General features: G+C 36.3%; 2 protein-coding genes across 2 annotated transcripts in view; one reads left to right on the top strand and one right to left on the bottom strand.

The window, feature by feature from the left end:
• The window catches only part of LOC131876499 (uncharacterized), an 85371-nt gene extending 66687 nt beyond the window's left edge, over positions 1 to 18684 (bottom strand). Inside the window, exons 1-2 of the mRNA XM_059221916.1 lie at positions 18622 to 18684; positions 14308 to 14717 (exon numbers count right to left, since the gene is read on the bottom strand). Of these exons, the coding sequence (XP_059077899.1) occupies positions 14308 to 14717; positions 18622 to 18684 (473 nt within the window). The remainder of the gene's footprint in view (positions 1 to 14307; positions 14718 to 18621) is intronic.
• Positions 18685 to 19498: 814 nt separating this feature from the next.
• LOC131072865 (lysine-rich arabinogalactan protein 19) lies at positions 19499 to 22355 on the top strand. Its single transcript, XM_058009150.2, has 3 exons — positions 19499 to 19845; positions 20610 to 21467; positions 22026 to 22355. The coding sequence occupies exons 1-3, from the start codon at positions 19720 to 19722 to the stop codon at positions 22104 to 22106; spliced, it is 1065 nt and encodes a 354-aa protein (XP_057865133.1). The 5' UTR covers positions 19499 to 19719; the 3' UTR covers positions 22107 to 22355.
• Positions 22356 to 27147: the final 4792 nt, after the last annotated feature.

Consider the following 27147-nt stretch of genomic DNA (forward strand, 5'->3'; position numbering starts at 1 on the left):
AGTCCTCTATTCACCTGGGTCTGCATCAGAAAGATATTAAGAAAAGTGCTATGGATAAGAACTCAAAGGTTGGCAGAAAGAAGGATTTGGATAAAATCAAGTTGATAGGAGAGAATTTGGTTGAGTTAGGGTCAGTAAAGACTCTGGATTCTCACTTTTCCAATCCTCCAAAATGATTGTGCTTTCATGGAATGTGAGGGGCTTGAATAGTAGCCCTAAACAAAAAGTTGTTTAGGAATTGATTAGGAATCATTCACCTGATGTCCTATTCTTGCAAGAAACTAAACTCTCGGTGGAGAGTATGATGGGTCTGGTGCCAAAGTTTTGGGGGTGTGGTGAGTGTTAGTGTATTGGGGCAGCTGGTTCCTCTAGAGGGGTGGCCTATCTTTGGAACTCTGAAAGGATTCGCCTTGTTTGGTGGGTGGCTTCCAGATCCTCGTTATCCGGGGTTACCTTTAGTGTTGAGATTGGGGATCTTATCTTGTTTTTTAATATCTATGCACCGACTGATTCTTAGGGCAAGCAGAACTTATGGTCTCATATTTCTTGTATGTGAAGGTTGATCCCTTTTCATCCTTGGATTATGGCAGGAGATTTTAATGCTATTCTTGAGCTAAGTGATAAGAAGGGGGGTGTCATGCACTTGGAACCTTCTTCTTTCCTTTTTTGGGATAGTATATCTTCATTGCATCTTGTTGACATTAATCCTGGTAATGGCTTATTCACTTGGAACAATAGGATAGTGGAGGAGTATTGGATTGCAAAGAGGCTAGATCGATTTTTGGTCTCTAGTTTTTGGGTTGGTGGAGGGTGGTCCATAAGTTATGAGATTCTTTACTGGAGAGGGTCAGATCACTGGCCTATCAAGCTAGTTTCTTCTTCAGCCTGGGTTGCTCGCTCTCCTTCCTTCAAATTCTAACTTATGTGGTTTCGGGATCCTACTTTGCACGCTCTTGTTGAGCAGTGGTGGAGGAAGGGGAGGTCGGCCTTTGGCACAACTATGTACACTTTTACCAAGCAGTTGCAGTATGTTAAGTTTCAGCTTAAACAATGGAACCAACATGGTTTCAAGAACATATTTCACACTAAGAAAGCCACCCAAACAGTGTTAAATGGCATCACCAGTGAAATCAGAGAGCATGGTTTGTCTGAAGCCTTGCTTAGGGAGGAGGACATGGATATCAAGGCTTTAGAGGAATGGGAGCTTAGGGAAGAAATATACTAGAAATAGAGAGCCCGTATTGATTGGCTTCAAGCGGGCGATAAGAACACTACTTTCTTTTTCAACTTTGTGAAAGCAAGAAGGCATGGAAATTTCATTCCTGCTCTGGTCAATGATAGAGGTGAGGTGTTATTATCCTTGCAAGAGATCTCTAGGGAGGCTTTACATTATTTCCGATCCCTCTTCAGTGAGGAATCTTAGGGGGAAGTGGTGGAGGAGAATCAGTTTCTCGCTCGCATTCCTCCTCTTGTTACTGGGGAGATGAATGAGCAGCTTATGGGTCCTATTTTGTTGGAAGAAATCAAGAGGATTGTTTTTCATATGAGGAAAGGAAAAGCTCCTAGACTGGATGGGTTCCCAGTTGAATTCTTTCAAGAGTTCTGGGATATCATCAAACTGGACTTAGTGGAAGTAGTCCAGGAGTCCCTGAGGAATAAACAGATGCTTCAGGCTTTGAATGCGACTTTCATTGTGCTAATCCCCAAGTGTGATGGGGCTGATAGCTTAGGCCAGTTCTGCCCTATCTCTATCTGCAATGTGATTTATAGGATCATCTCTAAGTTGATAGCGGATAGATTGAAGAAGTGTCTGGGGGATGTTATCTCAGAGGAGCAGAGTGGGTTTGTGGAAGGGCGCCAAATTATGGATGGTGTGGTCATTGCTATGGAGACCATTCATTCTATGGCAACCTCCAAGCAAAAACCTATGTTTATCAAGTTGGACATGGCTAAGGCTTACGATAGAGTTCGTTGGTCCTTCCTCCAGAATATCCCCAGGGCTTTTGGCTTTGCTGAGGAATGGATCCAATGGGTTATGTTGTGTTATGTCCACTTCTTTCTTGATGCTAATCAATGGTGATCATACTGATCTATTTGGTGTGTCTAGGGGTCTTTGCCAGGGGGTCCCCTTTCCCCTTTCTTATTCATTCTCATGGCTGAGGGCCTGGGGAGGTTGATCAAGCATAATGTGGGTCTGGGTAGCATTCAGGGTTGGAGTTGGGGTAATGACTTGCAGCCGCAGTATCATTTGCAGTTTGTTGATGACACGGCCCTGATGGGTCTTGTTCAGATAAGAGAAGCTACTAATCTGCATAAGGTTTTGGATGTTTACCTGGCAGCCTTAGGCCAGTTGATCAATGAGGATAAATCTTCTATCCTTTTCTTCAACACTCTTGGATCTATTCAGAGGAGGATTGCCCTTATATTGAGATTCCAAGTTGGATCTTTGCCCTTTACTTATTTGGGTATTCCTATTTCTCTTGGTAACCCTCCTCAGCAGTCATGGCAAGGTATCTTGATTATCATTTGCTAGGAGGGTTCAACTGATTCAGTAAGTGGTTCAGGCTCTTCCGATTTATCGATGCATGCTTCAAGTGGCTCCTAAGTGGTTCTTGAGGGGTTTGGACTCTTTGGCAAGGCAATTCTTATGGGTAGGCAATCTATCTTCTTCCAAATGGAATCTTGTCAATTGGGACTTGGTGTGTAGCCCGAAGCAGATGGGGGGTTTGGTTTAAGGTAGGCTATTTTATTCGGGGAGGCTTTGGTGGATAAACTGTACTGGAGGTGGTGTGTTGAGTAGGATCAAGGTTGGGCTAAGATTTTAGCCTTCAAATATATGTAGAGGATCCTAGTGCAGTAGGTTCCAAGGTATCTGCTTGAGGGAAAAGGCTCAACGATTTGGTATACTCTCAAGAAGGGGACTTCTCTCATTAAGGAAGGTCTCTTTTGGATCTACAGGAGGGGGAAGAGGTCCTCTTCTGGAACGACTCTTGGGATGGTTACCCCCCAATCCTTGATCAGTTTTCTAATCTTGGGAATCTTAGCTAGAGGTTTTTGGAGGCGGGATGGTCAAGGGTGAGTGACTTCAAGGTTGTTTATAGGTGTGGGCAGTTGGAGTTGGAGCAATGGAAGGCTCCTAATGAGTGGCCAATTGTTGGGATGGAGGAAGAGTGTGCTGAGTTGCATGGCATCCTGGCGAGTAGACACTCTAGTTCCCTCAAGGGTAGGGATGGACTTGTCTGGGCTCTGAATCCTAAGGGTGTCTTTACTGTAGCTAGTGGATACTGGGAACTGTTGAACCGGAGATTGGAGGGAAGAGAGGTGCTCTAGTGGAAACATGTTTGGAATAATCTTTCTTGGCCAAAGTGCAACTACTTTGCTTGGACTCTAGCCTTGAATAGATGCCTAACTTGGGACAATATTCGCAAGTGAGGATTCTTGGTTCCTTCTATTTGTGCTTTGTGTGGTTATGGGGAGGAAGATTCCTCTCATCTGTTCTTCAGATGCCCCTTCTCTATGCTTATTTGGCATTACTAGTGGGAGTGTGGAAGTGTCCTTGTGTTCACACTGATTCTCTGGTGGAGTTTTGGAGTAGTTTGGGTAGACCTCCTATCTTGTCCTCCTTCCTTCAGACTGTCTGGTATATTGGGCCCATTTTCATACTCTGGCAGATCTAGCTTGAGAGGAATAGGAGGATCTTTCATGAGGCCAAACTGTTAGTGCAGCAAGTGTGGAATAGAATCATGGTTATGATTTGGGAGATGGTGGAAACTAAATGTGAGGTGAATTTTCCCTTGGATAGAGATGAGGCGGATATTGTGAGTAGGTTTGGCTAGCAGGAGTTGTCTCTCGTCTCTGCTTGTGTCAGGAGAGGTAGACGGGCTATGAAGAAGGTTCAAAGGGTGGGAAAGTGGAGACCCCCTCAGGATGAGTTTATCAAGATTAACATCGATGGCTCCTCCAGGGGCAACCCAGGCCTTGTAGGGGTTGGTGGTGTTGGTAGGAATTATATGGGGGAGGTGGTTTTCTTCTTTTCGGTGCAGAAAGGGAGGCAATCTAATAATTTTATGGAGGGACTTTCTATTCTCTATTCATAAATTATTGTTAATTTGTTGACAGAGCAGAAGGTGAGTGGGATTCATTAGTAGCTGGTGGGGATTGTTCATGAGATTCTTAAAAATAGTTCTTTAATGAAGCAGGTGTCTTTCATCCACATTCCTCATGAATGGAATAGAGCAGCTGATTGTTTGGCTAAATGGTCCTTGGAACATAATAGTGATTGGAAAATTGAAGGTTGGGAGCATCTCTCCTCAGATTACTATCAGGTCTTGCATAAGATTTTTGCTGAGGACATGGATAGCTATGATGTTGGCTGATCTTGGACTGGGCTTGTGGCTCTTTTTTGGGGCTTTGGGGCTTTGGTCCTCCTTGTAATTTTTGTGTCTGATTTTCAATAAAGTTTTTACCCCTTTTTATTCAAAAATTAATTCTTCTAATCTTCTAATTAAGTAAAACAAATCAATTTATGAGTTGTTGAGAATTAATTAGTCTTATTTGAATTTTTAAATTCAAATTTACCTACATGCCTCCTAACTTTTAACCACCTAACCTAACCCCTTCTCAACCTAACCCATTCCATCTAACCTTGGGTTTAATTAAACCTACTCTTCCCTTGAGACACATGGCATTCTCATGTCCCCTTTCCTTAGACAATTTCTCTCTCATGAGCAAAGCTTCTTGACACTTGTCACCATAGAGATGGAAAATGTTCCCTTTCATCCAACCTTTCTATAAGCTTCTTGACACTTGTCACCATAGAGATGGAAAATGTTCCCTTTCATCCAACCTCTTTTCCAACCTCCTCCAATTTCACCATTGATATATTCAGACTTAATCTTGATTGTTGATTCCTGCCCCCTCACCCCTGGCCTTGAAAATCCTATAAATAGACCCCATTTTGGAGCAATAATGATCCCATCTCATTTGCATTTTGAACATTGTTACTATAGTCATATTGATCTTAGCATATCATTTGAGCATTGTTATTATAGGCAATTGCATCTTAGATCTAGCTTATTTTCTAGCATAATTGTTGGATCATGTAGCTTAATCATTCTCTTTTCTAGCTTAATTGCATCATCATCATTTTAAATCCTCCATCTAGATGTAATCAAGTCACTGGAATTTTCTTATCCAGATCTAAGAGAAAATCTACACTCACATTTATTAGGAGGCAATAGATTGATTAGCCATGGTTTTATCTTTCTTTGTTTTAAATTTGCTAACCATGCTTGTAATGATCTATTGATTATTTTGTGTTGCAGCTGTAGGTATACACTTCATAGGCACGACCCATTGTATTATTGATATTCAATTGCTAACTTACTGTTCTCAGAATCTTTAACTTGATTCAATGTGTTTTTTGAGGAGTTATGGCAACATTAATGTTGTTATTTCTGCTAAAACTATGTCATGAATATCATCTGACTTTTGACTGCTCAATCTATGGGAACTATTTTAGTTTTGGCTATGTGAACTCTAGCAAGCTATTCGGGGTCCATGACTTGATTTTGTGATTCACAAAATTGTGTCTACTGCTCTCTACACAATATCCCTTGTAAAAAGCACTCTGGATCTAAAAAATGTGCATGACTTGGTATGATGGAGAACAACTCTCTTTTTATTGGCTGAGACAATCGACCTGTGATCTTACCCTTTTCATGTTCATTTTTTCTTTACTGAGATCTTTTATGGACTGCTATTTGACACTGTCATTTGATATTATGCCCTCAAACTGGTGAAGATATCTCATAGGATACACATTGGGTTTTCACGCTTTTTATTGGGTTTTTTTGTTTCGAAGTTCTCTAATTTGTGTGAAAAATTCAACCAATTTGACATCTGAGTTTTTAAGAAATGATGGAATCAACGTGAATATATCATGGGTGAATATGATATGCAATGTGACTTCTAATGAATGCTTTGTGACTGTTTTCACAACTTTTGCACCTTATATCTCTCTATGCTTCTCATTGTTCTATATGTGGCATATAATTGTATCATTTATTCCTAATAGTGACTATATACTTATCTTTTGGCACTGTCCATATCATTATATTACTATACTCTATTTGAAGACTATTGTTATTAACTATTGTAGTTTATCCTTGGCATTTGCAAACTTAAATCTATTTTTGACTGTTGTTTCATTGCTTCAATTCTTTACTTGAAAACGTTTATATGATTGTGAATGGACAATCCCCTCACTATTTAGAAATTGATTCAATGTCATGCTAGTCTCCCTTATATTTACTTCTTGTGTCTAATATGATCTATTTATGCCTTTGACTGCTCTCTAATGGTTGCTCTTTTGACATAAACAATGTCTTTTCTTTATTACCTTAGCCTTCTTGAATCTTCTCATTAATCCTTTCATTGTCCAATGGTTGCTTTTCCACTCTGTGAAAGTTCTATGACTAACCACTATTTTCTTTCACTGTACTTTAATGTTCCTTGAACTGTCATATGGTTTGTGATGGTTGTCATGGTCTTTTAGCTTTGAGGATGCATGCACCTTATGTACTTCTTCCTTTACAAGATAGTGGCTTTTCAATGGTCATTTGACAATAATAAGCACTATCACTGTCAAAACCTCGTATATGTTCTTACTGGTCATTGATCTTTTTCTGATATTTTGGTGTGACTGCTCCATCATGGCTTATTTTTTACTATGTCTCTTTTATGGAGAAGTATAACTTTGAATGCTACATTGTTACTATTCTTTAAGCTTGGATTGAGTCTAAACAGTAAAATATATAACTATGTACATACAACCTCTTTGTTATGTACCTCTATCATCATTGGCAAGATTTATAGCTCTGTCATTTATGATATGACTTTATGCACTGCTCTAACTATCCTTACCTCCCCTTGGATATGATCACATCTTTTCCTTAATGGTGATTATTCTCATTTGATAGTGATTGCTCCACTGTGGATTGCATGACCTATATGTTGGCATTTGCATGAAGATTGCACTAATGATATGTTATATTGTCATTGATATCAATTGAACCGGTAATGATATTGCTGATATTGTTGTTATTGTTGATATTGTCTTATAACCGGTAGGAAGAACTTTGTGAAGGTTATTGTAAACTGGTATGTAAGTTTGTGATTTGAACTGGTAATCGGAGTAAAAGGTTAAACCCTTTCTATGTTATGTAACTGGTAAACCATACCAATTGTTTTTGTTAAACCCTAACTGATTAATGTTGTTGAATTGGTTATGTTGGTAATGATGGTGACACGTAAGGTCATTGTATGAAGACAAGTTCAAAATGCATTGGTGCGATTGTTTGTCTAGGGAATGATCAAAGTGTATTGCATCTAATGCAAAGTGTGTGATGAGTTACTGAGCTCGATGAAGTGGTAATCAAAGAGTAGTTGAGGTTTTCTTGATTGATGTGTAGAGATTGCTATGAAATCCAATGTTCATGCTTGTACCGACTTGTTTGTAATCTTGATGAGAGGATTAGATTTTTGTTGTGTTACCGACCTAATTGATTTGTATTTAAGGTCAATGAGGTTGTTTTGTTTAGTGTTGGCAAGAATTGACAGAAATCAGTTGAGTGTGTGGTTGTCGAACTGGAGAATGAGTCTGCAGTTTGAGTAAAGGCAAATAGAAGCTTAAATGGATCTAAGCAAGCAAGTGTAATGCTATTCAGACAGACCAAGAAACTCCTATTGTTTTCTAACAATTACAGCAAAATTAAAATGCCCTAATCGGGTAAGCTCTAACAAGCTTGGTTACTTATTAAATCCTCTAACAAGGTGGTCCATTAGACTGGATTTTCAAATCCTCTACTGAGGTTACTCCTTATAGGGTATTTGCTTCTAACAAGGCATTTAAAGTCAATCCCTTAACCGGGTGATTCCTAACAGGATCAGTTCTTAACATGACTTTTTGTAAAAGCTTTAATAGGCTTGGCTCCTAACAGGGTGAACTTCAGAAGAGTTCAGATATTATCTTGTGAGTCTCATCTCACTGTGGTTTTTACCTATTTGGGTTTTCCACGTATAAATACTTGTGTCATGCGGTGAATGTTTTTGTGGTTATGATCTTGTGGTTGATTTGAATACTTAATTATTTCTGATAAGACATGATAACCGAAAGCATTGCGAAGTGAATTATTGGCATATGGTAAAGCATTTGGATGTTTACATGATTAAATGTTGTTTACTGTTAAGTTGTTGTAACAGTCAATCGATATTTTTATGAGTATTGATCTTGACAGTGGTATTTCATTAATTAGTTTACTTTGTATGTTTGAGTTTGAGTTTGGGGAGTTTGTATCAGTGTTTCTATTTACTGATTCATCCCCCCCTCTCAGTAATCTATCAGACACTTATTCTTTCATCATACCATCACTATATGCTACACTTTTCTTTGTTTTCACAAATTAACTATCCTAAATATCTTAATGATATCTATTATTATTGACTGAAAACTTAACAATGAAAGTGTCATTGTATTCTCATAATTGGATTGATGTCTAGCTTGTATTATATCAATCTAATGACCAGGGTTCTAGCTTAGTTTAACTTGTTATCCACTGTTATAATATTTCATCTGATTTGAAAATGTGAATAGAAAGCTAAGACTATCATGGTATGCTATTGTGATTGATGGACTATCATGATGACAGAGTACTTATTTGTTCTTACATCGGTGTGTTGATACTTGCCTCTTTTAGAACATTGTCTTCATAGGTCTTGTGATCTATTCTAAGGCAATAACTATTGTGATTTCTTTGTAGGTGCATGGATTGCTTCTTGAACACTTATGACCTTATTCAAGAATGTACGAAGCTGCCCTTGAATCTTGGGCAACTAGCTTCTATCTTCATGTTTTGTCAATTCTCTTCCTTTATGGTTGTGAGTAATATGCATCATCATTGAAACAACTACACCACCTATTACTGAAACTATGGATAACGCATGCCTTCATTTCTTTGAATTTTTATATCTTTTGGTTTTTACTATTATGATAGTTGATGACACTGTGTTATTTATCATTGATATACTGGCACAAATGATAGTGAATATCAAGCTTATTTTAATTTATTATACTATGCATTGTTCTTAGACAACTCTTGGTCTACTTAGAAACTTTATATTGATCTCTTCCTTTGATATCATTCACTATCTTTTCATTGGTGGCTTGGAAATTAACTCTTTGGGCTGCAAGTAAACTTCATGCGACTGCCCTGTTTTGTATATTTTCCCTAACGGTCTTGATCTTTTAGATACCCATGCTCATTGACTGTATTACTCCTTAACACTGAGATCACTATCTCTTTTGATGACTATGTGTGAGGCATTGACTTTTGGTTTCTCTGTCAACTTTCATTGATGCCTTGTACTTTGGGACTGCCATGATGTTCAAAAGCTCCTAATTATTCACTCCATGACTACATTTATAGCAAGTGATCTTTATTGTAACCCTTGATTTGTATTTTTCTGCAAACTGGAAACTTTTCTTTGAAATGTTATGCTGCCATCACACAATGTTATCCCTATTTATGTTTGAGAATGATATTTTCTTTATACTGTCCTCCTTTAGATGACATTTTCTGTGTAAACTTCATAATTCTGTAACTATGACAATGATCATTTGACTTCATTTTCTCCAAGAATGGTGTACAAGTATACCATCATTGCATAGGGAACTATTCCTACTAGGTTTGAAAGCTTCTGAGGTTAAAGTTCATTCTCTTGACTATATATCATTGGTGACAACTATCCTTTGTCACATAATGATAATCTTGCTTCTTCATTGATTGTATTGGCTCTTAAAATTATCATGTTTGTATTAATCTTCTCCAGGTCTGTACTTTTGTCACTGTCTTATGCTGAAAGATACCCCTGTCCTTGTTCATTCTCTCCTATCAAAACATTGACCTTAAATATTGTTATTATGGGTTGTTGCCTCTATGACCTTAAAAGACATTGATTGATGACATATTTACATAATTGGTTACTGCCCTTTGTTGAATGAACCTTACTGCCCTTTTGAGTCTCATGTACTATATTGTTCTTTGTTTGTTATGACCTTTTCCATGGACAACTTGCTCTTATGGTCCACTGTCTAATACCTCATGACTGTACTTGTAAAACTATGGCAACATATATTTTTGTAGTTCTTTGATGATTTGTGTCTTGGAGTATTGTATGCTTGCCTATGCTCATATGATGGTTTTTGTCTCCTATTGATTGTGGGACACAACTTTATTTATTGTTGTATGTGTTGACATTGAATGAGATATTTTACCTATCATTGAAAGCCAATATATGGGACCATGGATACAATTGTGTCTCATGTTTGATAGCTGATTAGTGTCACCTTGTGAGTAGTGACATGTATGCTGAGCTCAATCACTTCAGGAGCCCATTTTAACCCACATACAATGATATTTATGAAATGAAAACCTGTATCTGCACATGAAACAAACAAGTTAGATAAAAACATGGTTCTCACTGCTATCTCGTGGCATCTTTTTTGCTATGTTTTGAATCTGATATAGTAGTGTACACACAGTAGGAGTAGCTTTATGTATGTAGGAGTGAAAGGAATAACTCGGATCTCTAACCAAATCATTTTTTCCTCTCCGTTTCAGGTCATCTCATGGAGTAGACAACGAGATGCTTGGATCAACGAAGCTGACTAGAAGACCTTCTACAAATCTCATCAACCTATCTAGACATTGATGGGTTCTTCCTTTCCTTTCTCCATACATTCTTCTACTTCTTTTGTGTTTATATTTCTATGATCAGTGTGATCTCTTCTCTGATATTCCCACGACTTGTGTGGGGTCTTGTAAATAGTTTTTTCTTTATAAATAAAATTGTATTACATGCAGATGTTTTACACATGTATGTCTTTCTTGATTTCAACATTGCATATTTGGAAATAAGATACTTGTATGGCATACATGTTTATTTAATAAAGACAACAAACTTTTGGAAAAAATATTGTGTACCTTTTTTCCACAATACATAAGAGTTGTAATAGGTCACCAAAATTTTAAGTGTGATAAAATTTTGGTAACAAGTATAATTTTTAATATATTTAATTTCATTAATATATTTTTATTTAATTTCTCATGAATGTAAGGTTTTCACCGAACATGAACTTCTTTGTTCAATGCTTATCGAAAAATAGTAAACGTCACCCAAAAAATTCTAAAAAATATTTATGCACTAGGTAATGAAGTCCTCTTTCCAACCAAAAAAAATTGATTCTTATTACATATACAACAAATTGTGTAATATCAAATGGGCATATGTCAAAATTACAGTTAACTCGACTTCAAATCTAAATAAAATATAAAGTATTGAAGATAATGTTACAAAACCAATTGCAAACACTGGATATAGATGTTACAAAACCAAATTCAAAAGAATGACATTCATATCTATTATAGAAAAAAAGTTATGCTATACAGAGTGAGTATCACTCTTTAAAAATGCAGTTTTTTTGAAAAAAAACTAGTTTTCGAGGGAGATAGAAAAATGGAAGCAAATTGATTCCAAAATTTATCAAAAAAATAAAATTTAGTATCTACATACAAAGTGACACAAATCACTAGTTCACATCATCTACAAATTCCTTATGGTTTAGAAGTAATAAGTGTCTGAATCTGAAGTTTTTTCTGAAACTGAATATTACAGTGTCAAAGCTGGCAAAAAAGTGTAACCCACTATTGTGGGTTCACCCATATACCTCTCTTTTTGTTCTTATATGTATCTCCTCTTCTCCCTTCCTCCCCTCTCTACATCTCTTCCTCCCTTTATTCCCCTCCCCCTCTCTCTCTTCCCCTCCCTCCTTACCCCCATCTCTCTCTCTCTCCCTCCCTCCCCCACTCTCTCTTATTATCTCTTTCCATTGTCTAGGTTGTCACCTCTCTCTCTCTCTCTCTCTCTCTCTCTCTCTCTCTCTCTCTCTCTCTCTCTCTCTCTCTCTCTCTCTCTCTCTCTCTCCCTATCTGCCTCTCTATCTCTCCATCTATGTATCATTACCCACCTCTCTCTATCCCCTTCTCTCTCCCCCTATAGGTCTCTCACCTTTTTAACTATCCCCTCTCTAGATCTATCCCTCCCTCTCTGCCTCTCTGTCTTTCTCCCTCCTTCCCCCTTACCCCTCTCGTTTTATGAACTATCACATATCTATCTCTTCTTTCCTTCATTATCTCCCTCCTTCCATCTCTCTCTCTCTCTCTCTCTCTCTCTCCTTATCTTGTCTCTCTCTTCCTCCCCCACTCTTTCTTCATTGTTTAGGTTGTCACTTTCCCCTCCCACCCTCTCTCTCTCCTCTCTCTAGGTTTCTCCCTCCCTCCCTTTCCACCTCTCTCTACCCTCCTCTATTAATATCACCCCTCTCTCCCTAGGTCTCTCACTCCCTCCATGTCTACCTCTTCCTCCATCCCTTCTTACTCCTCTCTCTCTCTTTGTTCTTTTGTCTCTCCTCTTCTCCATCCCCCCTCTATCTAGGTTTCTCCCTTTTTTTCTTCCCCCCCCTCTCTCTCTCTCTCTCTCTCTCTCTCTCTCTCTCTATATATATATATATATATATATATATATATCCACCTCCATCCTTTACCCCCCCCTCCCTCCCCAAACTCTCTGATTCTCTCTCAAACACGAATCTGAGGTGCAAAAATGACTTCCTTTGATCACGAGCATGAGTTTGAGGAGAAAAAACATGCTAACCATGAGAGAAAATAGTAGAAATGAGAGCAAATTTTCCAAAGTGTGCTAGCCAAGTAGCACGTTAGCTAAATATCAAACTAGCATTTTGGTTTAAACTAACTAATCCAAGGCTTGATCATTCCAAACCTAAGCGTGTGCACCTTTTTTGGCTAGTGCATTATTTGGTTAGTGTTCAATGCTCTAATGGGGGCCAAAAAGTAAAGTGACAAAATTTTGGTTCCCCATCTTGGTGCACTTACCCTATATTTAAAATTCAAATATGATTATTAAAAGTTCTAATTATAGACTAAAAAGAAAAGAAAAAAAGTCATATAATCCATGAAAGTACTTCTAGACTTTGCCTTTAGAATATATATATACCCCTTTTGTATTGTCTTCTTCTTTTAGTTCTATTTGTTTTATAGTGGTATTTGACATATCTTATTACTTTCGAAGTGCATATTAAATATGTATTTTAAAATTACTGCTCTCAAGATTATTTTATTAAAATGACTAGTGACATTTATTGTGAGCTTTGACAATGTTGACAAATAGTAAGATAAAACTTTGGATTATAGTGTAAATTAAGTTTAAATGGAAATTGTAGATGATATTCTAAATTTAAACCAAGAAAACAAAGTAAATAGTAATGAAAAAGAAAACATTTGATAATGAGAGATATTTTAACCCTCAACAGAATAGAAATTTATGGTTTAGATTTAAATTCATTAATATAAAATTTGTTAGAGTATTCGGGTATTTACTTGATTAATTAAACATTCTTTGTTTAATTATTTAAGTTCCCTTTATCTCTTTTACACTTAAGCTAACTTTAGGTGCATATAATTAATTATTTTAATTAATTATTATGTGCAAACCTAGTTTTTCCCTTTTAGGGTTTCTTGACCTATTAAAGGTTGAGTTCTTTCTTTTCATTGTAAGAATCACATTACATATTTTTGTGAATATTGAGCTCTCTCTTTTTGAGCATATTCTCTGTGTTTTGTATGTTCTTCAGATTTTGCTTCATTGCTTCTCCTTGTAACAGGTTATTCGGCTTGCAGAAGATCTTCAGGCTCCTGTGGTGTTGTATTTTCTCAACTCCTATATGGTATCAAAGCTTCAGATCTGCAGCTGCCTGTTCTTGTTTTGAGAATTTTTGCTTTGGAAGCAGATCTAGGGTTTCAGGAATTTTTTATGTACCTAGGGTTTGAGCTTTTTTCTGAGCACTTTGGGCCTAAACGGACCTCACCATCGTGCTCAGAAGGCCCAAAAACCCCTATGGTCATATAAAATTCGACCATTTTTGGTTCCTGAGCCTCTGGGTGAAATTTTTTCTCAAATCCAGGTCGTACGACCCTGGCACGCAGATCGAGAAAAAAAAAATTTTTAAAATATTTTTTGCCTTTTTACAGCATGCAAGCCGAAATTTGCTTTTAAATTTTTTTTTGAAAAAAAAGCGAAAAAAAAAGGAGGTTTGTTTCTTTTTAAGAAAAAAAAAAAAATTTGGGAAAATTTTTTTTGGGGTTTGGGGGTACCGCAGGGTACCGGACTGACAGTCCGGCCTCTGCGGCCCCCACCGGCGGCCCCTCCAACCCCCACCGGCTGCCCTTTCCGGCCCCCACAGTAGGTTCTTCCTGGCCTCCTGCCGGCTCCCGGCCCCCACCGGCTCCTCCTTGCGGCTGTCGCTTCCCGGCTGCCCCTCCGCCCGCTGTCGCGCTCAGCCACTGGCTTCCCCGGTCGCCGCTTCCCGACAGCACCGCCTCCCTAGCCGCCACTACTCCCTGCGCCCGTCGCCTTCCACCGCCGCCTGCCTGCGGCCCCAACTCGCCGCTCAGCTTGCGGCCTCCGTCCTGGCCCCCGCCACTCCGGCTCCCCGACCCTTTTTTCCGACCGGCCACCACTCCGCCACCGGGCTGCCGCCCAGCCACCGGAGCTCCGCCCAACCACCACCGGTGCGCCACCCACTGGCCACCAGACCACCAACAAGCAACCAGACCCCCTTTTTTGGCTTTTTCAGGGGGGGGTTGGTTTTTTGGCCCTATCTTGGGCATACGGAGTCATTTTTTTGAGAACGAATAGGTTTCGGAAAGCTGGTTCCGAGGCCAACCTCATGGTGTTGGTAATTTTTTCCAATTTTTCTATTTGACTATGTTCTTTTTATATTCAAAGTGAGGTCTCTTTTTTGCACTCCGGGAGACGTAGAATGAACATCCGACCTCCATTTTTCAAAAACTTTATATTTTCGAAAAGCATGTTCTGTGTACTTTCCAGAAATATGAGTTTTTTTCCAGATTCTACTCCATGCATATTTTATTTAGTTTTTTTCTTTTCAGTACTCTGGTGGATATCGTGGTTGTTTCAGGTCCTGGGATCTCTTTTCTGAGTAGGGTGTCTCTGTTTTGATTCTCGTTTCTATTTCCAGTCTTCTTATCATTGTAGCTTGTAATTATGCAAACACACTGAGATAAAGTGTCATCATGCATTGTTTAGTTGGAATCTTGCATATCTTGTGTCTCATTGTACATGCACTGTTGGTCAAGTGCCATGAGGGGGTTGATGTTTGCCTTTGTTTGCCATCTTCCTTTGTCAAGTGAGTGTTCCTTCCACGACATTCGCCTCATGATGATGTGTCTCAGCGCCTTTGATGTTCTTGGTTCTTCGTCATGCAGTTGTTTTTGGCCGTCCTTTTCAGTGTTCCTATCCCTCTCCCACTTCCGCATTATGGGGAGGTTTATCCTGTTGGTTCTAATGCTTCCGTGGTTCGATTGATCAGCTCTTCAGGCTTTGGTTTCTCATACCATCTGTATCTTCGATTTCAGTTGTTTTGCCTTGTTTGCCTCCTGATTCGAGTAGTGTCATTTGAGGGCACTCATGCAGATTACAGTCTTCTCTACCTGGTCATGTTCTAGTTCGGTGGATGTTCTTCAGATCAGCAGTTATTCTTCGACAGAGTTTGCAGGGTCTTCATGCTTCAGTGATATTTTTTCCATCTCTTTTTGGAGTAGAGTTTTGTTCCCACGTGGTTTTCTCTATTTCTCCAGTTCATAGAGATTTCATTGTATTTGGGTACCTGATCAGGCCTTGTTGCCGGGACCCATCTTTATTGCTTTTAGTAGCTGTTCTAGGTTTTAGCTTCTCCCTAAGTCTAGCTTAAGGGGGGGTGTTAGAGTATTCGGGTATTTACTTGATTAATTAAACATTCTTTGTTTAATTATTTAAGTTCCCTTTATCTCTTTTACACTTAAGCTAACTTTAGGTGCATATAATTAATTATTTTAATTAATTATTATGTGCAAACCTAGTTTTTCCCTTTTAGGGTTTCTTGACCTATTAAAGGTTGAGCTCTTTTTTTTCATTGTAAGAATCACATTACATATTTTTGTGAATATTGAGCTCTCTCTTTTTGAGCATATTCTCTGTATTTTGTATGTTCTTCAGATTTTGCTTCATTGCTTCTCCTTGTAACAGGTTATTCGGCTTGCAGAAGATCTTCAGGCCCCTGTGGTGTTGTATTTTCTCAACTCCTATAAAATTTTGTTATCTAGAATATTCTAATATTTAATTTATTTTTTAAAATATAATTAATAATAATAAAATGAAATAATAATTAAAATAATATTAAAATATGAAAAAGAAATATAAAGAAAGCTAAATAATCATAGTAATAGTGATTTATTTATCTATAACCCTTCTACTTAGAATTTAATTTAGTCTTTAAATAAATTATGTTGTGTTTTGTTTTGAAGTTCATTAACTTAAGCGTTGTGTAGGAGTATTTTATGTTTGTCATATGACCGACCAAATAACTCATTAACTATTTGAAAATAAGAGTTGAATCCTGTGGAGTATGAAAATCTACCAACTAAAAATGTTTTGATTTTTATTTGAAATCGACAGTTTAACAATTTTCCACAATCCCATAGAATTTATAGGGAATCAAGAGCATTTTATGACCTAAAAAATCACTTGAAATTTGTCAAAAAGATTGTTCATATTTTAGATCTTTAAAATCCGTTCTTATAACATCTAAATTATTTGAACCAATCATATTGAAAATAAATAATTTTTATTTTCATATAAATAATTTTTATTTTCATAAAATCAAAAATCATATATTTTAATTTCATAAAATATAATTTTAAATTAAATTTAAATAAATAAAAATTTCTAATTAATAAAAAATTAATTTAATAATAACTTATTAACATTTCAGTAAGTGTAATAATATTAATATTATCTAAGACAAGTATTAATAAGTGTAGGTAAAAAATACCTCCCCAATTATGAATAACCATAAAGGATTTGTATAACTACCCTAGTATTTTACCTACTATATAGTCTATCATAGTATTTTATCTACCATAAAGTCGGTCTTTAAATGACTTCAAATTCTAAAAATAATAATCATTTCCGCGTGAATATTCTACGACACCCACTAGATATTAATAGTGCGACATGGACACACATTATTACTCTGACTAGTTATTAAGAGATTGGAGGGAACAAAAGCTAAAGATAAAAGGTGATATTTATGTGTTATTTTCTTAAAACGTTCTATAAGAATTTGAAGTAGAGTAATTAATAAGATTAAAATATATCTGTTTTAGATTACTTTTTAACTTTAGTAGATATAAAAATATATAATTAATTATTTATAAAATTATAATGAATCATCTTACTTTTAACTAGAAATTGTAGATATTTTTTATATTATTTAATTTAATTTTAATTATTCATTAGAAAAGATTTTGTTTTTTGTTTTTTGTTTTTGTCTTCAAAATTTTTTCCTTTTTAAGTAATTTAAAGTTTGAGCAACATAAAATATTTAACTTTTTAGTATTTTTAATAAAACAATATGATTGGACAATGATCGAATATTAAAGTAAGGAGTAGTTCCATGGAGTGTCATTAATTAAAGTGACTTTCTTAAACATAAATCATGTTGATTATAAAAGAATATGTTTGAAAAGAAACTTCTATGATGAGAGCACAAGCTTTAAAATCTTTTACTCGAGTGTAGTATATTTATATAGTTATTTATCTATTATCTATTAAAAATTATAATTTTTGATTGAGTAATAATGCAACAATTATTGTTATCAATGGTATAATATATTGCTATTGTGGGTGTGTTGTTGCTAAGATCCTTTTATGTTTGGTGGAGTTCTAAAGTCTTATATATTTAACCTCTATGAATTTAAGTTTCATCAAGATTTAATTACATAAAGTATACCTCTCCACACTTAAACCGATATTTGATGAGGATTCTAGAATCTCATATAGAAACACTATAAGATTTATAACTACAAGCTTAGACATCAAAATGAGATCTTCGGTCTTTAGGGTCCATTTTCTCCATTTCCTCTAATAGTTCTAGTTTCTCATTATCTATATCTTCCTCTTCTCCCCACTTGTTGGTACATGACTTGGGTTTGCAAGCTATTGTAATCTTCATATATCTTGAATCCTTCATCCAAAACTATTTTCATCTTACCAAGGTATTTGGTTTCACAACAATCCATTACACTAGTATTTTCTTGCATTGCATAAAGAGAATCAATTTCTAACTTAGCTACCGACCTTGGTGCATCTAGACTTGCAGCTTGCTAGGCCAATGGTGTGATTAAACCTTTGATAAATTGCTTCATTTGCTCTAGTTGAGCCTCTTGTTCTTCAACTTGTTGGTATTTATTCATTCTTGAAACAATAGTCTCTAACAATAGTTTCAAGTGGGGAAATTTCTTCTCCTCTTGTCTACCTACCCAAATTTATATAAGTCAGTTGATAATCTATAGGAAGGAGATTTCTATAATCTTTATTCATAAGAGGAGTAGAAAGTTCTACAATTCTTTCCCCCAGCTCATTAACCTTGGTAGAGTGGAGAGTTCTAGCCTTTTTTTTTGGTTTTTCTTTATCCACTTCTATTGCCATCTCTTGCATACTGATTGTCTTGACAACCACCTGCTGTCTCTTCTCTAAATATAAATTTAACCATGTGGAAGTGAATGGAGGAAGCCTTCCACCCACCCTCTAGTCAAGTTTTAGGGCGACAACTCCCATAGAATTGTAGGGTGAGTTGTTCATTAATAACCCTGCTAACCCTTTACCCTCCGAGAGGTAGCTCAATTGTGAAGGGCTAGAATAAGCACCATGGAGGCATAGCACTACAATTCTATGGAGACGACTTGCATGAACTGAAATAAGAATTTGGTCCTCCTTACTATCTATAGGTCAACCACCCAAAACCCTTCTCTTCCTCTACAATGCACAACTCCCCATCTTAACATTATAGAGTAACATGTCACCCATCGGAAACCCTTCTCTTTCTCTCTAATGCACAATCCCTACCTCAAAATTATAGAGTAGCATGTCACCCACCCACTTTTCTATAGAAGTACATTAGGACCCTTTATAGAAGTACATTAGGACCCTATAAAGCTGAGGGGCCATTGACATGAAAATGTATAATAAAAGTTGTATTCCGTTACGATTAGTTGGTACAGGGAACAAATTTCACACCGACAAACACGATTCATGTGCACTTACAATTTATAAAAATGTGAAAAATTCCAAAAGAATCCAGCGCGATCATAGCTGGGCATGTTGCTTAACGGACGCAAACAAGTTCGAAGGCATTGACAGCTCCATTAATCGTCGTGCAAATCTCTATTTCCCGATTTAATTGGAGTTACTTTGTAGGATTGTTAAGAGAGATTCCCGATTTAATTGGAGTTACTTTGTAAGATTGTTAAGCAAAACTTTATCTTGCATTCATTTCCATGGCAATTACAGGTGTCTAATGGTGGCCGAAAGCTGCCATACTAGTTACTGTGACAAGGACTATCGTATATACAATTTTATATGAATTTACGCTGAAGAAGCGGGTTGTTGAGAATCGGGCTCTTTTTATTTGGTGGACTTCGTTGTTCTCATGAGGAGTCACTCTCAGCCTCTTGTTTATTCTGGATGCCTAATCATGTTCTTCTGTCATCCACACTTATAATGATAGCCAGTCATTCTCTCTGCTCAGTGATTACAGTAATCAAAGAGGCTGCAGCGGAGGCCACTTCTTCAGTGTACCCGCCACACAAGGTAACAGTATCAGTTCTACTTTTGCTGTTCATCTTTTTGTGGAAATGTAGATCCACAGTTTTGCATTCTCGCCAAAAGTGTACACATCAACTTGGCATAAAGGACGTTAAAAAGAGCCAAGGATCTCTGATTCTGGTTATGATTCAGTGCTGATGCTTGTGAATCAGATCTGTGTGATAAATGTCATTATGCTGCTTTGTAGATTGAACATAATCAGTAGAGAGAGATCATTTGTGTGGCAATGAATGATGTCAATCATTGGATTTGAATGGAAAGCTGGAGTTGATCTTTTAGTTTGAATATGTAGGGTATTTATCATTGCTGTTTTTAGATTAGATTGTGGAAAAAAATTTACATTAATATTTTAGATTTTGTGATTCTAAATGTTTTAGTCACATTTTGTGATTTGATCCGTAATCGGAATAATGGAGAGCTAAAAGAGGGAAAAAAGTAGTGTACTAATTTGTAATGGTGGATGGCAATTTATAGTTCAGTAAAGGCGAATTCCTCTGTAATGCTGTACAACTTTATGTATTTGTTTTTAATTTTGATTATGCTTCTTAGATTCTGAATTGGATCTCCTCTTTGAAAGAGTTTTTGATTTTCATCCCTCAAGCTCATCATTATACAGGGTATCCTCTGAAATATTGAAAATGGCAAAGAATACTAACAATGCAGATGAATATTTAAATGTAAGAAGATTTTATAAAAATATTAAAAAAAATTAGTTGGGATCTGATCTTGAAAACGATGGATTTTTGCAGAAAATGGAGCTGAATTGGAACATTAAAATAAGCATACTTATATGCTTGTGTGTAGCTGCTACTTGTAGCAGAGCCGATGAAAATGGTGGCGTAGTAGGCACAGTTTTGGCGGCGGCAGAAACCCCCAAAGCAAGCCTCGCCCCCGCTTCAACCCCTCCAGCACCACCAGCTGCGACTCCTAAACCCTCCAAATCGGCTCCAGTAGTGCCGCCGCCATCAAAAGCTCCGCCTGCAAGCTCCCCTGCAGAGCCGCCGACCGCTAAAGCTCCGCCTGTAAGTGCCCCTGCGAAGCCGCCGCCCGCTAAAGCTCCACCTGTAAGCGCCCCTGCAAAGCCACCGCCCGCTAAAACCCCAGCAAAATTACCATCCAAAACCCCAAAAGCTCCAGTCGAAGCGCCAACAAAGCCCCCGGCCGCAGCTCCGCCAGTTTCCGCCTCGGTTCCAGCGGCTACGCCAGTGGAGGCGCCAAGCCACGCCCCTCCAAAACACAAAACACCGCCAACAATGGAGACTCCGAGTCCAGCACCAGTGGTGGAATCGCCGCCTCCTGCACATAAAAAGAAGCAACCTGTAGAAGCCCCGGCCCCGACTGTAGAAGCTCCAGCGCCGGCCGGTCACAAAAAGAAGAAACCTGTAGAGGCCCCTGGACCGGCTGTAGAGGCTCCATCACCAGTAATGGAGGCACCGGCACCGGCTCCGACAAAGCATAAGCATAAGCCGAAGCACAAGAAGAAGGGCCAAAAGCACCACCACCACGCCGCTCCTGCGCCCGCTCCTAGCCCCCCCGCGCCTCCGCTTTCTCCCGAGCCTTCTCAGTCCGAGGAACTCAGCTCCCCTGCTCCTTCACCAGATACACCGGTAATCTTGTCTTTCTCATTACAGATCTTAAATTTCTATTTCTGTGCATTTGATTTTTAATCATCTGTTTATTTATCTTTGTTTCAATTTACAGATCTTAAGTTTCCATTTCTGTACATTTGATGTTCAGTCGTTTATTTATCTGTGTTCCAATTTACAGATCTTAAATTCCATCTCTTTGCATTTGATGTTTAATCGATTACTTATCTGTGTTTCAATTTACCGATCTTAAGTTTCCATTTCTGTGCATTTGATGTTCAATCGTTTATTTATCTGTGTTTCAATTTACAAATCTTAAGTTTCCATTTCTGTGCATTTGATGTTCAATCGTTTATTTATCTGTGTTTCAATTTACAAATCTTAAGTTTCCATTTCTGTACATTTGATGTTTAATCATCTGTTTATTTACCTGTGTTTCAATTTACAGATCTTAAATTCCATTTCTGTGCATTTGAAGTTCAGTCGATTATTTATCTGTGTTTGAATTTACAAATCTCAAGTTTCCATTTCTGTGCATTTGATATTTAGTCATCTGTTTATTTGTGTTTCAATTTACAGAACGCTGGATCGAAGACCTTCGCTGCCGGATTTGTGTGGATCACCATGATTGCCTCGTCATTTGTCTTCTTCATTCTGTAGATCTCTGATATTCTCCATTGCAGGGCATGACTACTACTCGTAGTCGATTTTGAATCTTTTTATTCATTCGTGACATTTTTTTATTTGTTGGATTATTTGCAGAAATGAGATGTAAGGATGATTTGTATTTGTTTACATGAAATTGGAGAATCATTTTCTTCTCTGCCTGAAATGATGCGGTTTCAGGGTTTGTTGTCCTCTGTTACTGTACTAAAATAAATTGTAATAGAGTTCGGTCTGATTTTCATATATTCTGATGATGATCATATGAAATGTTGATTAAAAATTATTAACAATCAAAATTAGAAATTTATAAGCAAATTCAATTATGAGTTGTAAAAATCTGATATCATTATCTAATTTTTATTTTTTCACTCTTACAATAATTTCCACTTAATTCATTTTTCACTACAAGACAAAAGAAAGAATAATTTTAAAGGTGTACAAAATTTTAATGATTTTTATCCTTGGTCCCATGAGCATACTCTTAATTATCTTGAGAACATTATTAAAATTTCCTAACTTTTTTTCCTTATGCTTTGGACCAATTTGATTAAAGTCAGCTTTATATGATAATAAGCATTTTCTATTTAGAGTACATGCAACATACATTTTATTTAGTGTTACTTGTATTCATTTTTAGGGATTGATTTATATTTTTCATAGTTGTGGAAGTGATCTTATTCACTTTTATATTTTGATAAATAATTTATTTATTAATGTAATTGTTTTTAGATTAGATTGTGTAAAGAATATTTACATCAATGTTTAGAATTTTTTTTATTTTAAAGTTCAAATTTTAGTTTGAGATTGCTAATTAAAGATATAAAAGTGTTTCGGTCGTGTATCTGAATAAATGATTAATTTATTTTTAGTATCCAAAGTTTTTATTTTAGACTGCCTTAACATATTCTTATAATTATTGTGTTAACTCAAGACACAAAAGTGTTTCATTTGTGATTTTTTGAGTTATGTTTAAAGCGTTAGCCCTAGTTTATTTTTAGACTTCATAATAGATTAGACCATGACATCTAAAGCTCTTACCAATCCCAAAGTGATCATTACTATTTGCACTCATTTTCAAGATTATTTATTAAATAATATGCATCACATAGATAAAGGCATATTGCATGTGTAAATGTTTTATGAAGTTGATAGCTTAGTATTCTTGCATGGTTTGATACAAATGAGTAATTATCCATAATACATGCAAACTATTGGTGTGAATGTGTTTCTTATTTAATAGTTTTCCTTTCGGGACATTTGTGCACCTAATTAGTTAAATTTATTTAGGGCAAGTATCTTTTCTATCTCAACCCATGTGAGCATGACAATTGTCATACTTGCATAATGCATATGTCTCACTTTGTCTATAAGTGCAAGGGTTTTATATTTACATTTCATTCCATTCTTATATTATGGTGTATTAGTATTAGCATTATAGAATTTTCCTTGCTTCTCTCTTTTGAGGTAGTCTTTTTGGTATTGTAGTAGATTCTTACTCATGTGATTCCTTTTGATGATGTCAATATTGTTAATTTTTTTCGATCTATATGCACCTTCTCTTGTTTGGAATTTTTTTTTTCAAAAAATAATCTAATTTAATGTCTCAAATTCGACCACATAGTTAAGTAAAGAAATCTCCAAATCTATATGGTTTAATAGAAAATTCAATAAGGTTTGGAATAGTTGCAAGTCTTAGTTTTTTAGATGTGCATGCACCTAAAATTGACCATCTACATTTGGGACTAGTTTATCTCCAACTCATCATAGTTTTTACCTCTATATTAATTAAATAATAACTATTATTTAATTAATATTTGATTATCCCAACCTTAAATCATGTCTTCTATCACCCTTAAGTCCTAACGTAAGGGAAATAATAAATTTAATTATTTATTTGTATTCCCATACTCTTTCCTCTAAAAATTAAATAAATAACTTGTTTATTTAATTCCTCTAAAATGTCTCATCCTCCATCACTTATTATTAGCCCTTAATGCCCACCTAATATATGTACTTATCATGTGCACATGCTTAATCCATGCTTGGACCTTTCTTATGTTTCTTCACCTAATTTATCCTCTCAACCTTAAATGCTTTCCCCTTTTGGAAGGGGCCCCCCATGGGTCTTCCTTCCAATGTACCACAAAGGAATTAAATTTTTTTTATTCCTTTTTGCCCCCATCCCTTTGTAGTGTGAGGACAAAGCTTTCCTTTATGGCAAGATCTCCTCTCACACTCCAAAGTATCAACCTCCCTCTCAACTCATCTCAATGGTGCCACTTGGCAACATCCTATGAGGTGAGAGGTCCCATTCATCCTTCTCCCTTGATCCTTTGCCTCTAATCCTAACCATCCATCCATTTTCACCCTCAACATATATATCCAACACTTTTCCATTTGTATTCTCTCACCCATCTTTACATTGGAGCATCATTATGCTATTCAATTTCAAATTCAACACACATTGATTTGACCATTTGGGAAAATTCTACTCACTGGGAGGTCTAGCATGGTTCAATTTTATTAAGTAATATGTTTGTTTGAACTTTCCTTGGCTAATCTAAGTATTTGCATGTTATTGTGTTTGTTTGGTTATTATTGCAATCATAATTCACATTTACACTATTTTTACATTCACAAGAGATTACCATTATTGTTTTCATATTTATTGTGTATAGTCCATAGAGTCTACAAGGAGGTGATCTATTAATTGGTACACTTTCGAAGTTAGATCTGAATCATATGACATATTCATGAAAATATCCACTTATCTACATAGATTAGATATGACTCCATTTTTTTTACATATTTAAGGGTTTTTATTCACTGGAGGGCATTGTGGGGTACAACATATGATTGTAGGTGTCAATTTCAATAACATTTTTCCAATTTACATGGGCATCCCAAATGCAAGTCAACAGATCATGTCATCCACAATCATCACTACATAGAGAACTTTAAGGGGTATCCCTTACTTATAGGATTTTTCAACCCCTCATTAGACATGAGCCATAGGCACTAATCATCGAAGTCCTCACCACTTGATTATTGTTGACAACCCACTTTTCTTCTTCAATCCAATTCTTATCTCCCATCACCACTTAGCTCATCTAGGGGTGCCACTAGTACACCACTCAAACAATGTAAGAAGGTTCTTTTCTCCATTAGGATGGTTTTATAGAGGCCATAAATTTCACTCACAATATCAAATATATTGCTTCTTATAGGCATTGAAAAGCTCTCTCCAAGCACTTTTTAGCAATACAAGTATTTTTGGGATTCTACACTAGGTATTAGAAATTTTAATTTGAAACCATTTATTGTAATTTATTTCATTTGGTATAACTTTTATTCATAGAGTTAAGTTTTGGCAATTCTTTGAAGAATTTATAAGAATGCCAAAATGAATCTCTTAACACAAACCAATTTAAAACATAAGAACTGGTTTCTAAGTGGGAATAATTTGAGAAGCTAAAAGTGACATTTTAAAAATTAGCAAAGATAATATCTAATAGTGTAGATCAAATTTGTAGTTGTGAAAATGATCTAGGTCATCAAACTAAACATTTGCTAATTCTAAGGAATTCATAATTTGCTTTCATTGATATCTTTCCACCATTAATGGATCTACATCAAATGTATATCATAATTTTATAGCTACAAAATTTTATTATTTTATTATTTTTCTTAAGGATATTATTTATTTATTTCACCATATTTATCTATTTATCATTCCTAGCTCCTTGCAAGTAGGGCATATTAATGTAAGGAGGGTCATTATAAAACTACTTAGTATATCACCCTTTCTAGTTTGAACTATTTGTACTTGTTAATTCTCCACTTAGGGACCTTTTAATTTTGGTCTCACTTCATATGGTTGAGATGTATGTACTTACCAAGCTTAAGACACTTATCACATACACACTTAACATGTGATTCCCACACTTGTTGTATGTACTAACTTGCATTGTACATTTCGAGGGGTAGTCATGTTACAAGTGTGGTTGCCATTGCACCAAAAGATTGACTTGTTAATGCCCGATACAACCACTAGACTTATAGGATCCACAAGAGGCTATTAATCCACATCACAAACCCGAGCGCTACACTGCACGACACAAGGAGACCAAGGGCACACACCTTGCAACAATCCTCCCAACGCAAGTGAGGGGTTTGAACTTGTGACCAAGCTTTGATACCACTTGTTACAAGTGAGGTTGTTGTTGCACCAAAAGATCGACTTGTTAATGCCTGATACAACCACTAGACTTATAGAATCCACAGGAGGTGGTTAAGCCATGTCACAAACCTGAGCGTTGCGCTGCACAACACAAGGAGACCAGGGGCGCACACCTTGCGGCAAGTCAAACATTTAGTTGTACCTTACTACCTCCAATTCCTTGCCTCTATATGCAAGGTTGATCATTGCATATTTGACACTCATTTTTATTGATATACATGTTTTTTGTGCTTATTATTTTCTTGTGGAAGATATAATTGAATTTTCTTTAAAATCTTGATTTCTCTAACGTATCAAAGCCATGAATTACAATTTCCTTCCCGAAATTAGGCCAAACTAACACAAACCTATCAATTAAGAGTTGTGGAGCCAAATAAACATCCTCATTGAATCCAAAAGGCTAGAGAAATAAAGAATAGACTTTCATTTGGTGAAACTTGATAATTTTTAATATTTTTTTTGCCTAATACCCTATTATACAATATAAAATCCATAAAAAATCCACATGAATCTATAAAAATCTATATTATACAAAAAATGTTAAAATTACAACTTTTTTGGCAAAGAGTTTAAAATTGTAGACACCTAAATTTGGTTAATTAATTTAATCGAATTAAAGCCCTTTCCTCTAATTAATTAATCCCCCAATCCTATTCCTTTTAATTAATTAATTAACCCCCAACCCATTTCCTCCTAATTAATTAACCTAGTTAATTAACTCCCTTGTTGCCATCCCATTTGATTAACTACCTTTAATTAATTAAGTGTCCCTTTTCCAAAAACCCCCTGTAGCGT

The sequence above is a fragment of the Cryptomeria japonica genome, chromosome 6, assembly GCF_030272615.1.
Source record: "Cryptomeria japonica chromosome 6, Sugi_1.0, whole genome shotgun sequence".
Taxonomy (NCBI): Eukaryota; Viridiplantae; Streptophyta; class Pinopsida; order Cupressales; family Cupressaceae; genus Cryptomeria; species Cryptomeria japonica.

What these genes read in the sequence shown, in the direction of transcription:
- LOC131072865 (XM_058009150.2), top strand. Translation starts at nt 19,720, where the DNA reads ATGCCTAATCATGTTCTTCTGTCATCCACACTTATAATGATAGCCAGT. An exon ending in CAGTGTACCCGCCACACAAG is followed by an intron (nt 19,846 to 20,609) that starts GTAACAGTATCA and finishes GGATTTTTGCAG; the next exon opens with AAAATGGAGCTGAATTGGAA. An exon ending in CTCCTTCACCAGATACACCG is followed by an intron (nt 21,468 to 22,025) that starts GTAATCTTGTCT and finishes TTCAATTTACAG; the next exon opens with AACGCTGGATCGAAGACCTT.